Genomic DNA, 17,259 nt, shown 5'->3' with positions numbered 1-17,259 from the left:
TTTCTGAATAAAATTAATTTGCCACCGAGAGGCTCATTGCCCATGCTGCTTTTCCCAGTCAGCAGGTTTAACTCTGTGGTTCTTTAATCAGAGGACAGATTTTATCTGCTCCTAAGGCTAGAAGGTTTTCTTTCCTTCCTACCTCCATGTCACTTTTAAAAAGAAAGTAGGGAATGAAACTTACCCCCCTCAAAGTATTATAGATTGTGCTTCAACTGCAGAGATGTGGCCAATAATTAAATTAAAAGTAACTCAGAAAATAGCAAAGAGTTTTTAAGACAAAACTCAGAATTCAATTACATGAAAAAAAAAAAACAGGCTGGATGGAGGTGGTGGAATTAATAATGCACAAAGATTAGAGAAAGTAGCTAAAGGAAGACTTTTATCATCTCAAGGTGCAACCTTGGTGAGTTCCTAAAACTACAATGAATCCAAGCGAAGATGGGTTTTCAACATATTCTGTTAGCACAAGCTTGGACTTCCCACCAGGGGAGGAAGGCATAGATAAACTGATATATACTAGAAGCTTCAGCTACTGTTGTTGTCTAGAAAAAAGCAGCTTTACTATATTCAGGGCAGCTTTACCTGACTTGCTTAATGACACAGTGATAAACTATACTTGGTCCATCAGTTTACTACCATAGAAGGACATCTGTAAATTACTTTCTCTGCAAGAGTATCAAAGATTTTCCTAATACTGGTTACAGTCTTTTTGTCTGGCTAAAAATCTCTAGATAAGACAAAATGAAGCTAAAATTTAGGCCAGCTTCCATGTGAATTATCCCAGTTCCTCAATCATTAGAGTATGACTCAATGATGCTCTGTCGAGTTAAAGAAAACAGCGACTGAGAAAGCCAGTAATGTCATCCACATACATTCTTGGTGGACCCCAGTGGCTGAAGTTTGGAGTTTCTTCTCCTTCACCTTCTTCTCTCTCAGGTAACTCACTGAGGAAGGAGAAAGAAAAAAAAAAATCCACACAACTTATAACACAATCTCTTGTTATTAAACGTTCTTGGAAAATTTTGAAATTGCACGATCTGTAAGCAGTTAAATAGTTCTTAATTTTTAAGCTTTTAAAATACGCACATCAATAAATATGCAAGGCAAAAATTTATTGCTTTAACATTCAACAAATCCAAATCCCCACCCAGCACCAGAAAATCATAGAATTATTACAAATTTTTTTTTTTTTTGAGACTGGGTCTCACTCTGTTGCCCAGACTAGAGTGCGGTTGGCATCGTCATTGCTCATTACAACCTCAAACTCCTGGGCTCAAGCTACCCTCCTGCCTCAGGCCCCAGAGTAGCTGGGACTACAGATGAGTACCACCGTTGTCTGGCCAATTTTTCTTATTGTTCTTAGAAACAGGGGTCTCGTGCTTGCCTTAGGCTGCTCTCAAACTCCTGGTCTCAAGCGATCCTCCCTCTTAGCCTCTCAAATCACTGGGATTACAGGCATGCGTCACTGTGCCTGGCTATAAATACTTTTATTGGTGACACTCTAGAGGCTATTTTTTAAAAATATGTGTTTGATTTGTATAATTTCACATTTCTCAATCAATATATAAAATATATTCCTTACAACTGAGTATGGACTGACTAGCTAACAGATATAAATTGACATGTGTCATATATATCAAGTATAAATCAACATACACAGGTAAATATGATACCGCTTTCTAGATTTTCCAGTAACTCTAATCCTAAATAATTCCCGTCATTTGTATCTCGTGAATATTTTGTATGGTTATGTAATACTTTTCAGTTTATACGTTTATACTTAATTAGTTACAAGAGTAATGTGATCTAAAAGGGTAAAGAAAGACATTATCATATATTATCTGGAAGAAAAATCAGGCATCTTAAGTTCAAGTCTAACCTGTACCGTGAAATAGGTATGTGACTTTGGATCATCGAATGAAATATGTCTGATACTGTAAATTGCATTACTCTATATAAAAATGTGGCACCATCTCTTCCATCACAATTTCATAAACACCCTCTAAAGTAAGCACAGAAGGTCATATTATTATTTTACACACAAGGCACTAAGGCTTAGACAAGGCTCAGACATACTGCACAACCTCACAAGCTCTCCACATAGATCCAAATCTTTTTCAGCACTAAGTTTCAATGCTCCATTTTTCTCTGAAGGCTCAAATAAGGCCTGTAAAAAACAGCAAAACTCCACCTTCTTGCCCCTCTGTGGACTTTCTAAGATGAAACAGTCTTAAGGCCGTGTGAAAAGGAGAAAGCCAACCCAAACACCAGTTAAGAAATTGGGATCATTGCTATTTCACTCACTACCAGACGTCTTTCTTACCTTAGCCAGTCTAATTTCTCTATGAAAGTATAAAATGCTGTCAAAGTATCACAGCATTCAGGGAAAAACAATTTGGCAAACGCTTGTTGGTTAGTTACAGAATGTCTTTTTCTCCCCTTCTTCCTTACCAACGTAACCCCTCTTTTATTCCAGGTGACACTATGCCAGCTTTGAAAAAAATACATTTTGTGGACTTCCTTTTAGCTAATGAGAACCGTGTTCCACAGTTCTGATCAGTGATATGGAAGCAAGAGTTCTAGGATGAGATTTCCAGGAAAACTCGTCAAAGAGAGGGAGAATCAGCTGGCAGAACCCTTTTGCTCTATGCCTTCCCCTTCTTCCTGCCTAGAATGCAGAGGTGATATTGGTGGTGAAGCATCCATCTTCAAGTCATAAAGAAACAATAAGGACCAACGCCATACATTAAGGACAACAGAGCAGAAAGGAAGAAGGTACTTACGACCCTGATGACAGTAGCACCATACCATCCTAAAACCACCTTCTTCAAGACTTTTTACATGAAAAAAAATTAAGCTGCTCGGTTAAGCCACACTAAGTGGGGTTTATGTTCATGAGCAGCTGAATGAAATCCTTCAATGAAACACCTATGATTCCGCAACTTAAGTGAATTGTCTTCACTTTACCCTATCGCATTATCGTTCTTTGCACAAGTGGACATATATAGGCATTGGATAGTTGTGATCATAGCACAAACTTTCATATTTTGGTGATCTATGCAATAGTAATAGGGATTAAATAAGATATGACTGGCACCTAACTGAGCCTCATCCAACATTCATTTCCCTTATAATTTTTTAATTTTAATTTATATCAAAATTTTCCTAAATATTATCATAATCTTTTTCATTTTTTTTATTTAGTAGTTCCTTAATAGTTCATGGTATTGATGTAATTTATATGCTATCCCAGTATACAATGAACTTAGATTATATCCTGTTTTTTGAAATATGGACATTACTGCAATGAATATCTTCATGCTCTGCTGTATCTTAGAATTTTCCTTTAAATAATTATTAATTGAAGTAAAATTGAAAACTAAAACCAAAACAACACTGAAATCTTCCTCCTCCCCATTTTCCACTTTCCTGTACCCCAAATCATGACAGGCAGTCCAGGGAAAAAAAGGCAAGTATTTTTACTATGGCACATTTATACTATCATTAAAGGATTTAAATGCTTTAGTTTTTTTTTTTTTTTTAAACAACCTAAAACAGAAGAGAAACCAAGCCTTAACAAATAATAGGAGCTATTTGCTTTTCTATTTTAAAAAGTAAACACTAAAAATTTCCTGAACTGCCGACTCTCACATACAATTCAGAAGAGACATATTCTGTCTAGAATACGAAAAAGTTTAGCTTTCTTTGATAAAGTATGTAACAAAAGGATTATTCTGTTGGAAGAGACTCACTGACTTTTTCATGGCATGTTACCTTTCTTCTGGGATCTGGGATACACATATTTTATTCAAACCATTGCATATCTAACGAGAGATAAAATTTGTGAAAGCTTATCCAGATAACGTGATTAGTCTTAGAAATACAGCCACAAAAGATGAGCAACTGTACAAATTAATGCAGTTGCTTTACATTGAGGAATGCATATAATTTTAACCCAAATTAAAGTTTAACTGAGAAAACAAAATACTTATGTACATATTGAGATATAAACTGGCAGAAACATATATGAAACTTTAACAAGGGACTTCTAATGGCAAATTTTATAATTTGCACTGTGACTAAATAGGACCAAGAGCTTAATCAGTCAGAATCTCAAATCTTAACCGAACTTTCCAAATCCACAGAACATACAACACCAAGAGTGACCCTAATGTAAACTATGGACTCGGAGTGATGTGTCAGTCTAAATTTATAATTGTGATAAATGTACCACTCTGGTAGAGGGATAGGCATGGGGTGGGAGGGGGTATAGAGGAAATCTCTGCACCTTCCTCTCAATTTTGCTGTGAACCTAAAACTGCTTTAAAAAAATAAAGTCTTAAAAAAAATAAACCGAACATTTCATTCAACCAGAGTTTTATAACCAATTTTTCCCCAAAGGAATTAACCATCCAACAGAAACAACGCTTTTTATTTCAGGCCTTTATAACAAATGCCCGAAGTTATTGTTTATAGATTTGGGGGGAAAGATGGAGTGCCCCATTAGTAAACAAGCGGGTATTAACAGTAAGACTTGATCATGATATACAAACTCTTTGCAAATAAAATTTTCAACGTGATACAAAACTCAGATGACTCCAGATACCCAAGGTGACTTTGCTTCTTCAATAATACTTATTCTGGCCAGGCGTGGTGGCTCACGCCTGTAATCCTAGCACTCTGGGAGGCCGAGGCGGGTGGATAGCTCGAGGTCAGGAGTTCGAGACCAGCCTGAGCAAGAGCGAGACCCCATCTCTACTAAAAATAGAAAGAAATTATATGGACAACTAAAATATATATAGAAAAAATTAGCCGGGCATGGTGGCGCATGCCTGTAGTCCCAGCTACTCAGGAGGCTGAGGCAGGAGGATTGCTTGAGCCCAGGTGTTTGAGGTTGCTGTGAGCTAGGCTGACACCACGGCACTCACTCTAGCCCCGGGCAACAGAGCGAGACTCTGTCTCAAAAAAAAAAAAAAAATACTTATTCTTATATAAAATTTCTATATATTAAGCTCTACGAGGGTCAAGTAAACTTGGTGCCCGAAAATGATGGAAGCAGGGAGAGCCCTGATTGTGACTACATGATCTCAAGATTTCTTTTTTCTCTATACAGATTATATATGGCAATATTCTTTGACACACCACAGGGCATATGAGCGTTTAGAACTAGGGAGAATGGGCACTGTGTTTGCCAAACTAGTAGAGTTACTTATACAGATGTTCCATAGAATTTTGAAGGTGCAAAGCAAATTATTACCTGATATATATAAAGAATATAAAGTATATAAAGAATTAGGCGTTCCCTTACATTAACATTTAAAATGACACAGACATTATGCTGAGTGAAAGAAGCCAGACATGATAAAATACATACTGTATGATTACATTTACATGCTTTCTGGAACAGGGAAAACTAACTCTCAGTGTTAGAAAATAAGATTAGTGGTTGCCTGGCACAAGATACACAAAGGGGTGGGGGAGAACTTTCTGGGTGATGAAAATGTTCCATAGCTTCATTGGGGTGTAGGTAACATGAAGACATACATTTATCAAAACTCAGCAAACTGTACTTTAAAATTTGTGCTTTTTATTTTAATATGTAAATTAGCATTTAGGAATTTTGTTAGGAAACAGAAGCTCAACCCATAAAAGTTGCTTTCTCACTCAGGTCAACTGCCCTTCTCTTCTGGCCTTCTGTAGGTCCTGGATTAGTAATCAAAGATCTAATTATATTTTGAAAGGCATTAGTGTAATATTTCTCTGTACCTCTTCTCCTAATGTTTCACATTCATCTTCATCCATAGTGTGGGCCACAGCTGCAACAGCATGGTAAGAACTGGAAAGTGTCACAGACCCAGGCCACAGCTCCCTGGAAATCTTCCCTTTTTCCTCCCAACTCAAACACTCCAGAGTAGCCCTCTCTCTGCAATGCACAAATTCATTCTCTCCCTTACCCTCTGTCTCCTACCAATGTTCTGAATTTACACATAAGTTTTGGCAGTTTAACTCAAAGGTAAACCTATTAGATAAACACCATTTATTTAGAAAACACTAAATGCCAGGCACTTTGTAGGGGCTTAAAAATATAACATTAACTCAATTAATCCTTTCCCCAACTATGACACCCTGCCTCCTGTTTCGCTTCCCACTATTCATAAAAAGTATCCAATACCTGAAACCATTTCTGTTCATTTGTATCCTATTGTACCTTACAACATGATTTTTTCTTTTGCATTTTAAATACAAGTCTTTCATCTCAAGTTCATCATCTTCCCAGACTGACACCTTGGCTGGGATTGATCCTATCTTATTACTTAAAAAAAAAAAAATCTAGGCTGAGCGCAATGGCTCACGCCTGTAATCCTAACACTCCGGGAGGCCGAGGCAAGTAGATCATTTGAGCCCAGGAATTCGAGACCAGCCTGAGCAAGAGTGAGATCCCGTCTCTACTAAAAAACAGAAAGAAATTAGCTGGACAACTAAAAATATATATAAAAAATTAGCCAGCCACGGTGGCGCATGCCTGTAGTCCCAGCTACTCGGGAGGCTGAGGCAGAAGGATTGCTTGAGCTCGGGAGTTTGAGGTTGCTGTGAGCTAGGCTGATGCCATGGCACTCTAGCCCGGGCAACAGAGTGAGACTCTGTCTCAAAACAAACAAACAAACAAAAAAATCTACCATCTTTCTGAGTGCTTTAATAAACTCAGCAACAATGGATACCACCCTGGGCACACATCAGGGCCTATGAAACCATCAGTGTCACTGCCATCCCCATCCCTGTCAACCTTTTATTAAACATTCACTATGGGCCACGCATTATATTCAGCCTTCTATATGTATTGTTTTCCAACTTTATTGACATATACTTGAAAAATAAAATTGTATAAATCCTTTATATGAGTTCTTATTAAACCTGTAGAACTACCTACTTTACAGGTGAGGAAATACAGGTACAAGGGAACCCCTTTCAGGATCATATAGCTATAAACAGCAGGGGACAGACTTGAACAGCCCCCACAATAGATCCAGACTGCAGATCTCCTATTAATCTGAGAAAAACCCATGTCCCCACTAAGGGCACCCAGATGATAACAGAGATGAAGAAGAAAAAGGCTGAAACGTGAGTTCTGAGGACACGACCTCAAGTGACCTTAGGATGAGAGAAGGAGACAGTAGATCGTTCTTTATCAGAGCTTCTGCTTTTTGCAGTTTCACTTTCCTTGGTTTTGGTTACTGGCAGTCAACCGCAGTCCAAAAATATTAAATAAAAAATTCCAGAAATAAATAATTCATAATTTTTAAATTATATGCCATTTTGAGTAACACGATGAAGTCTCTCACCATCCAGCCCCAGACATGAATCACCCCTCTGACTAGCGTATCCAAGCTATGCATGCTGCCCACCCACGAGTCACTTGGTAGACGTCTGTCTCGGTTATCAGATCCACTGTCGAAGTATCATTCTATTTTACTGTAAGTTATTCTGGTTAATCTCTTACTGTGCCTAATTTATAAATTAAACTTTATCATAGGTATGTATGTATTTATAGGAAAAAAACATAGTATACATAGGGCTTGGTACTATCTGTGGTTGCAGATATCGACTGGGGGTCTTAGAACACATGTCCTTAGAATAAGGGGTACCAGTGTACTCTGAACAAGAGCACCTGGGTTCCTTCCACAGTATCATACTCTGCCTGCCCACAGTCCCCTTTTTAGAGATCTCTGCTTTCAAGGTGCATCTGCCTTGAATACTAGTCCTGTCTCAAAGGTAAGGAGAAGTTGGTGCAAAAGCACAGGGCAAACACCACAGCCATTAAATACCTACCCTTGGTACACACACACACACACACACACACACACACACACACACACACACACGATTCTGCTGGGTCCTATACAAAAATCAACACAAAGAAGAAACTGTAGGCCGGGCGTGGTGGCTCACGCCTGTAATCCTAGCACTCTGGGAGGCCGAGGCGGGTGGATCGCTCAAGGTCAGGAGTTCAAGACCAGCCTGAGCAAGAGCGAGACCCCGTCTCTACTAAAAATAGAAAGAAATTATTTGGCCAACTAAAATATATATAGAAAAAATTAGCTGGGCATGGTGGCGCATGCCTGTAGTCCCAGCTACTCGGGAGGCTGAGGCAGTAGGATCACTTAAGCCCAGGAGTTTGAGGTTGCTGTGAGCTAGGCTGATGCCACGGCACTCACTCTAGCCCGGGCAACAAAGCAAGACTCTGCCTCAAAAAAAAAAAAAAAAAAAGAAACTCTAAAATATCATTTGGCACTTCACGACACCCTGATTATCTGAAAGACTATCGTCTAAAGGAATCTATGCATTACTCAGAAAGGCTCCTGAGTGATAATAAATATTCACCTATGAACCTAACACCATGGGGCACACCCTTAAAGATAAAAATGGGGGCCGGGCGCGGTGGCTCACGCCTGTAATCCTAGCACTCTGGGAGGCCGAGGCGGGTGGATCGCTCAAGGTCAGGAGTTCGAGACCAGCCTGAGCGAGACCCCATCTCTACTAAAAATAGAAAGACATTATATGGACAACTAAAAATCTATATAGAAAAAATTAGCCGGGCATAGTGGTGCATGCCTGTAGTCCCAGCTACTCGGGAGGCTGAGGCAGTAGGATCGCTTAAGCCGAGGAGTCTGAGGTTGCTGTGAGCTAAGCTGATGCCACGGCACTCACTCTAGCCTGGGCAACAAAGTGAGACTCTGTCTCAACAAAAAAAAAAAAAAAAAAAAAAAAGAGAAAAAAAAAAGATAAAAATGGGTAATATGATTTACAAGAACTCTTCTGGAACCTACTGAGATTTAAATACAACCTAAATCTCCGACAGCCAGCCAAAATACCAACTTCCAACTGCAAGACCTACCTCCTGGACCTAAGACAAAGGTTAGGCTGGAGTCCTTAAATGCCCGTGACTGCATAAGAAAACAAGCTTGTCAATGCTTTGGAAAAGCAATGAGTAAGAATAAAGCATATCTTCCCTCTCAGAAGCTGGGATTAAACTGAGTAAGACACAAATCATGTTCCACTTCTACTTCTGTGCAAGGAAAGAGGGGTGGGCTTGGAAATCTGTTAGGATCTTTTCTAATTCTACAGTTACAATTCTACAGTTTAGAGAAGAGGCCGCATTTCTGAATTCTTTTGCCAGATTCAACTATTAACACTAAGCACAAGTGCAATTTGAAAAACAAAGGTGTCTTATCTGAAACATAATTTTACTATATAAAAAGTCATAAAATATGTTCCTAACTCTCCCACTTCCAGGCATCTCTCCTGAGGAAACAAACCCATTGCTTATGTGTCACTGTGTGCTCCTCCAGGGACTGCACTGGGTCTGGCAGCACCTTGCCTCTGCTGGTCTGGTTCTGCTGAGCGGAAGAGCGGTTGGGCCTGACTGTCCTTTCCTTCCATTCAGAGACGTGCTGTGCAAAAGCACAGACAACAACTTTTTATGCAGCTTCTATCTAACATTCTGGGTAAAGGTCACAGGTTGCTGAACAGAGAAATGCGTATCACCAAAGTCTAAAACACTCATATGTCAACACAAAAATCATTCTTCGATTAAGGTTTTAATAAAAACATTTAAAGCCAATTAATCCCACCCTGTCTTTCATCTTTGTTTTGTTTTGCCAAGACCTCCAGCTCCTTTGTGCACTTTCTTGTCTCCTGTGCTCACCATGCCATGCTTCCCTGAACCTTCCTTCAGATGTGCCTCCCTTGTTATACCCCACCCCAAGGCCTGCCCTGCCCCACCATCCATCACACTCCATGGAATCTGCGTGAATTGTAAGCAAAGCAAGCCGCACCCTGACCTCTGTACTCAATGTTCTCAGAACCTCCCCTTCAACAGCTCTGGTTCTCTGCCAAGGATACCACACTCAAGTGGGTGATGCTCAACTCTCACTCCCTAGGGAGTTAGAAAAAGAGGGCAAATATTTTTCTAAACTCCTCCCTACCACTAAACCATTATTTTCCTACTATTATTTCAAAAGCTATTCTCTACTCCAACACCTCTCCTTGTAATGCTGACTTTACTAGCACTTCATTATTCTTAGTGAATAACCTTCCCCCTAAATGACAAGGAAAAACAAAAACAAAAACAAAAAAAAAACCATGGTCACTGGACAAGAATCCCTTTGGATTCCTGTTCCGAGCTACAAAAAGGTACCTACATTTGTACCTTTCTTTCCTTCATGGCACCTGTCTTGGTGCAGGAGGTGAGCTTCCTCCTATCAAACTATCAAAGTTTTCTCTCTCCAGGTGTGCACTGTCTTCCTCTCCCTCCACCATCTCCAGGGACTATGTTGAATCACCCCCTTTCTTACATCTACATATTCCTTTTCTGGATCTTTCCCACAAGCAAATAAAATTCTCTCAATTTACATATGTGTGTGATATATATATAAAGGTAGTAATATATATGTGTGTATATGTATGTGTGTGCATATATACACATTTAGTTGTATATATAAAATTCTCCTCTTGCTTGATCCATTAATATCCTCTAGTTATCTACGTAACATGCATTCTATCTGCCTCTTTTCATGACCAGGATTCTCAAAACATTAGTTGGTTCTCACAATGTCCAACTTTTGACCTTGTGTTCAATTCTCAACCCACTACTCTCTGATTCCACTCTACTGAAACTGCTCTATGCTTACCAAGGCATCCATGTGGCTCCAAGCCCCAGGAACACTTCTCTGTCTTATTACCTTGACCTCGCGACCACACTCTGTGATGACCCTTTTGTTACAATGCTCTCTTCCTTTGGTTTCTATATCAACCTCTAGCTCATCAATTTCCTTCTTCACTTTTTGTTCATTCCACCTCACTCTTTTCTTCCTCCCTTTCTGCCTTAAATATTGCTACTTTACAGGATTCCAATCTTGGCCTTATGCTCTTCTTATTGTTTGAGCTTCCCTTGGATGACCATTCAAATCCAAGAGTTTCACCTACATTTGATCTTGGTCCCAATGATCCATACAAGGACAGACCTCAACAATTTTCCTCAGACTTACGTATCTAATTGATTCTACTTAATTTTGTTGTTGTCCTATGGATACTTTATCAACATGTCCTAAACTGAACTCATCATTTTCCCCTCCAACCTGTTCATGCTTCTATAATATCCTATTGAAGAATTAATGTCCCACTATCCATCTAGTTTCCTAGTCCAGAAACACAAGTCATCCTCAACTACCCCACTACTCCCAACACGTAACAAGTCACCAATTCCTACAGATTCTCTAACTCTTAAATCCGTCCCCTTCTTAATTTGTACTCAAGTGCATTCACTTGAGTTGTCAAACTCTAAATTAATCACCTATTCTCTAAGCAAATATCCTATGTAATCATTTCATAAAAGAATACAAAATCATATATATGCCATAATCTTACGTATGTGAAATTGTCATAGTGCTTGTCAAATATAGATATTATTCACAATATTTTTCTGTATTTTCTAAATGTTCCACCAAAGTCATGCATTTTTTAGAAGCAAAAAGTCCCCCAAAATCTATTTATAATGTGAAAACAAAGACAAATGATATCATACCATGCACTGGTGGCATATCTAGAAGACAGCATTCCTGTGTATGCTGAGGTCTTTGAAACAACTCGAGTCCTGGGGAGTTGATATAAAGGCAAATCTTGCTCCCTTCTTTGAGTCACAGCAGGAAGGTCCAGCAAGCTAGGACCTTGGACATCATTTGGAATCATGCCTGAAAAGCAAATCCAGATGACAGTGAACACAAGATGCATTCATTCATCCTTCAGTCATTCAGTGAATAGGTATGGCACCCACTATGGGCAGGCACTCTTCCAGGTAGGAGATTGACAATATGAAGTAAATAGCTAAAAGAGTTAATATGTCAGATGATGATAAGTACAACGGTGAAAAAAAAAAAAAAAAAAAATGAAGAGGAAGAGGGATTGTTCAGTATTAGAGGGTGACAATTTTAAGTATGACCTCACTGAAAAAAATGACATTTTAGCAATATTAATATTACTAAAAATCTAATCTTACATCAGATTTTCCCTTATCATTCTGGGATGTCCCAATTATAGGAATTCTGACATTTCACTGATTTAAAAAAATAATTCCACAGGATAACAAATAACTTTGTTTGTAAATTTCAGAATTCTTTTACATTTGTTACCTCATTTAATTCTCACATCAAACTATGATTTAGAAAGAAAAGATACCATCAACCATATTTTATAGACAAGGAAACTTAGGTTAAGGAATTTTGCCAATTTTTACCCAGCAAGTAAAGGATACAGATTGCCATAATTTACTTAAATATTTATAATAAATTTTCTGCCAAAGACTAATTAATTTTGATTTCTACTTGGGGAGGGGGGTTCATATAATAAACCTGAGAAGTATGGAGGGGGAAATCTTTAGACTTCTTATATTTGTCCCTAGGTTTAGGTAGTATATTACAGAATAATTGTATTCATAGAAAAATTAGAGAAGCTAGTATTTTCTCCTTACATTTGCCCAAATAAACTAGAGGGAGCTCCTGTAGTCTCACCACAATCGATCCTGTGCTGATACCTACTATCTATAGTAAGCATAGTATAACTACCCTATATAGAAAGGTGTGTTGGCCCATGTATATTATCTATACATACCCTCACACATACAACTACCTAAAGCTAATGCATATGGTACAAAACATGCAGAGAAGGAGTCAGGCTGCACTATAATGGTTTTATTGTTTAATAAAAGAGGAGATCTGGGGATGAAAACGAAAGCTGAGAGGAGTCAATTATGAGTGCAGACAGGTAGTTTTTTATATGACTAGAAAAAATTTGGAAAGCTATAAACCAAGTCATGATTACCTCTGCAGACAATTTTTATTTCTTTTTGCTTATCTGCATTATCTTTTTTTGGCAGGGGGACAGGGTATCACCCGATCTTGGGTCACTGCAGCCTCCGACTTCTGGGATCAAGCCATCCTCCCACCTTAGCCTCCAGAGTAGCTGGGACTACAGGCACTTGCCACCATGCCCAGCTAAATTTTCTTATTTTTTATAGAGATGAAGTCTCACTATGTTGCCCAGGCTCATCTTGAACTTCAGGCCTCAAGTGATCCTCCTGCCTCCTGCCTCCCAAAGTGCTGGGAACCACTGCACTGGGCCTGTCTGCACTATCTTATTTATCCTCCACAAACACACCTAATTGTTTTTTCTCACACTGCCAAACATACTATATCTCCTCAAGAGCTTTCCATTTATCGTTGTCTCAGTAGAGGGCTCCTACTTTATTCAATTCTCGGTCAAATGCCATCCCACTAAAATAGCCAGCCAGACCACTCCACAGAAAATAGCAGCCCACCCCAAAACACTCCCTATCCTTTTACACTGCTTTGTTTAACGTCATGACCCCTACCACATTACACATTAATTTGTTACTGTCTGTCTCAGCCAACTACAGTGCAGGTGCCACAAGAGCAGACTTTATTTTGTTCACTACTCCATCCTCATGACCAGTAGCAGAACTGCTATCTATTAATAGAAAGCACCTAGCAAATATTTTTGAATGAGGAAATACAGTACCTGTTTAATGAATCAAAAATGAGGGGATTTTTGTTTGTTTTGTTGAGAAAGGGTCTCACTCTATCACCCTGGCTAGATGCAGTGGCATGATCATAGCTCACTGCAACCTCAAACTCCTGGGTTCAAGCCATCCTCCTGCCTCCTGAGTAACTAGGACTACACATGCACACCACCATGCCTCGCTAATTTTTCTTTTTTCTTGTAGAGATGGGGTCTTGCTCTTGCTCAAGCTGGTTTCAAACTCCTGGCCTCAAGCGACCCTCCCATCTCAGCTTCCCAAGTGCTAGGATTATAGGTGTGAGCCACTGTGCCCGGCCAAAAATGAGTTTTTAAGTTTAAAAAGTAATGAATATGCTGTTTTTCTAAGTAGAAAGCAAAACAAAAAAATTTACAGCTAATGTTATTATTAGAATGGATGTTGCATCTATTCTAATAATAGTCCATCGAATCTACACCACAGGGGCCATTCTAAAAACAATGTGCATCTTCTATAATCTCAAAGAGCAGCTGTAAGACTTCTGATTAAACACCTTCAGTGATCTGGGAATGCCATTTATTCAAACAATATTAGCTGGGAGCCTAAAATAATTCTGCTTACTCAAACTGGATAAATGGAATGCCTAAAATCTACCTATACGGTACTGTGCAAGGCACTGGGAAATCTTATCGAAACCTAAGGAATTATTTGTTGTTCTCTGTTTTCTAGCATTACAGACAGAGAAAAGTAGCATGGTTAGAAGTGTTTAGAATGCGCAGGTCAGCGCAGAGGTGGGCAATGTAGAAATCCAGGAGGGCCCAGCTGGGGGACCTTGCGTACCCAGGAAGCACAGTGAACTTGACTTGTCCAATCAGGAGCTTTATCCTGGGCTCGTGGGGGCAGCTTCACAGGGCCCCTGAACCATAAGAAAAACGTTTTTTACTACAATGTATTTCTTTGAAAACTATGTTCTTGGAAGAAGGAAATTTTAAAATTATCACAAATTTTCTGATTAAAACATGATTGAAATGTAAAATGATGAAATACTATTGTATAGGGTTCAGTAATAATAAATAACATAGCTTTTATCCAAATTATAAGAAATAAAATATATATGCTTATCAAGATCGTGGACATCTATTTTTTTGGGTTTGTATCCCTTTTTGTGGATTTTTAACAACATCTGGCAGAACCTAAGCTAGGAAATGTAACAAAGAAAAATTTTTAACATAGTTTCTTTACTTTGTTTTGTTTCCTATCAAACAAATGAGGGAAGACACAAAATCTTAAGTATTTTACTTCTGTGACTAATGGGGGAAGAAGTCAACACTACAAAATATACCTTTGAGTGTATCCAACCTTAATATTGGTGTTCTTCTTTCCTATATTCACAAATCCACTTAACAAATGTTTGTGGAACAACTGCTACTTGCCAGGAACCATTCTAGGCATTAGAGATAGCTAAGTGTACAACTGACAAAGCTCCTACTCTTGGGAGCTAACATTCTAGTGGGGAGAGACTCAGAATAAACACACAGCATGATTTCCTCAGGACATGGTAAGTTTCAAGAAGGAAAATAAAGCCACAGGTGGGCAAAGAAAGAAATGGTTATTTTAGATGAGTGGTCAGGGACCTGGATGGTAATAGGGAATTAGTCCCATAAAAATCTGCAAGGAGAGTGTTCTAGGTAGATGTAACAGTGTGAGGAAGAGACTTGATTTGAAAAAGATGGAACTTTACCAATATTTTGATTTGCCGCCACAAAAAAGCTCTGTTGCTTAGCAATATACTAAGCATAAGAATGGGACCCGGAAGTAGTTGGGCTTCAAAAATAAGAAAAACTCTAAAATCTAAAGTCCTGTGAATCTTACTTGTCATTCTCACCACATCAGAGAATTCTGTGATGATAGAAAACCAAATTACAAACAACATCTTTCCCATCTTATAATTGGGCAGTTAGGTTTTAGGAACAAACAGCAAGCCTTCACACTTTTCTTCTTTTTAAATATTTTATCTATTTGATGGAGGCCTTTATTCTGGATTATCAGGGTTTCTTTGGATCTCAGCTCTGTAATACAACGTATTGAAAATCTCTCCCAATTTACTAGAATGCGCAAATTTATCCAACATGCCATCTATGTCTTTTTTCATTTACTGCAAAAAATAACTAGGGCAGACTGTAGAACCCTGTGGCAAATGGCTAGAGACCTGTACCCAGGCCAGCATAAATCCATGTCTTGCAGGGCACACCTCAGGAATCCAATATAAATTCTTTCTTATCATGTTTCTAAGAGTATGATGAATTGTTCATCAAATGTCTTCCGTAAATCCATACATTTATAGTAATTATTGGGACGCTGGCTTATCAAAAAGTCAGAAATGATCTCTGACTAAGCAATATAGATACTCTTCTAAAACTTTTCCTGTAAGTATCATCTAACTCTTTCCATTTCTTCATCCTGAAAAAATTTTCTAGTAAACTCACTACCACAGCTTTTTATCTCATTTAGAAACTTCAGAATAAGAGTCTAATCAGCTGGCAAGGCAGCAGAGATGGGATGAAAATAATTGTCATGCTCAGGTGGGATTAAAGGAAATTTCAGTCGTTTTTCTCCTCTCCTCATATCCCCTTCACCCCTCACTTGTAGGAATGGGATCCCCATTCCTACAAGACAGTAAAAACAATGCCCCACAATTCTAGTTTTGCCTATGTCTGCCTCCTCCCCACTGAGAAGGAGGGACCAGGGGTGGGACCAGGACTGGGGCAGGAATGGTCTAAAACCATAGTTTTCAGAACAGGGAACTGGCTCGATTTGCAGAGCTATTTCCCATCCAGCTTGTTAAATTACTCCATTGGGGTACATCAGTTGCTGCAGTTTGTTTAAAACTTTTCATTACCTGCTCCACACAAAGGCTGCCTGTGCCCTTTGCCCAACTGCCTCCTCCGTGGACCCTGTCGGTGCACAGGCACACATTTCTCACCTCTCACGGTGCTTGGCACAGTTACACTTTACAGAGCTGTTCACCTAGTGCACCGTAGCACCCAGGAGCCCATAAAACAAATCGAGTCCTCGAGGGCCCCCACAGTTGTTAGGTAATGGCCACAACAGGGGCACAGAGGTTAGAAAAACAGAGAAGTTAGAAAAAATGCTCCTGGATAAAGGGAAATAAATGCCTAAAGGAAAGGAACGGGGGAGCTTTTCAAAAGGTTTATACTTCGTGAGGTGCAAGAATAGCATGACAAACTAAGGCAAGAAGAATCCAAGCAGAAAGGAGATCGGGTTATTGTACAACGGAGCACCTGAAAAAACAAAAGTAAAGAGCTGACACAATGTTGAGTAACCACATGTGAGCGGCATATCACTTTTTCATTCAGCAAATATTTCTTGAGCACCTACTACGGTAACATAAGCAGACACAATCCTTGCCCCCCTGAAGCTTTGTGTATAGTAGGAGACACGCCTGCAAATGAGTATGTGCACTGACTCTTAGGAGCAATGACAAATTCATCCAGGCTTCGCTGCAGGCACATTCCAGGGAAGGGCAGACAAAGACTGAGAAACAGAACTACTTTCTGTCTGAAATCTTCTGAAATCTTGTAACACTAAATGCACTACTCATTTGGAATCTATCTTGTATGCCGTACATTATTAATTGTACTAATTTATAGGTTTAGTTTCATAGCCCA

The 17,259-nt window shown here is 39.1% G+C and overlaps 1 protein-coding gene across 1 annotated transcript in view; it reads right to left on the bottom strand.

Annotated features, from left to right (window-relative positions):
- PATJ (PATJ crumbs cell polarity complex component) overlaps window positions 1–17,259 on the bottom strand; it is a 337,921-nt gene that overhangs the window by 207,514 nt on the left and 113,148 nt on the right. Inside the window, exons 22-23 of the mRNA XM_069480086.1 lie at window positions 11,585–11,750; window positions 876–947 (exon numbers count right to left, since the gene is read on the bottom strand). Of these exons, the coding sequence (XP_069336187.1) occupies window positions 876–947; window positions 11,585–11,750 (238 nt within the window). The remainder of the gene's footprint in view (window positions 1–875; window positions 948–11,584; window positions 11,751–17,259) is intronic.

This window comes from Eulemur rufifrons, chromosome 8 (assembly GCF_041146395.1).
Source record: "Eulemur rufifrons isolate Redbay chromosome 8, OSU_ERuf_1, whole genome shotgun sequence".
Classification (NCBI taxonomy): domain Eukaryota; kingdom Metazoa; phylum Chordata; class Mammalia; order Primates; family Lemuridae; genus Eulemur; species Eulemur rufifrons.
The sequence above is the reverse complement of the archived record's forward strand: the minus strand, read 5'-3'. Positions and strand labels throughout refer to the sequence as shown.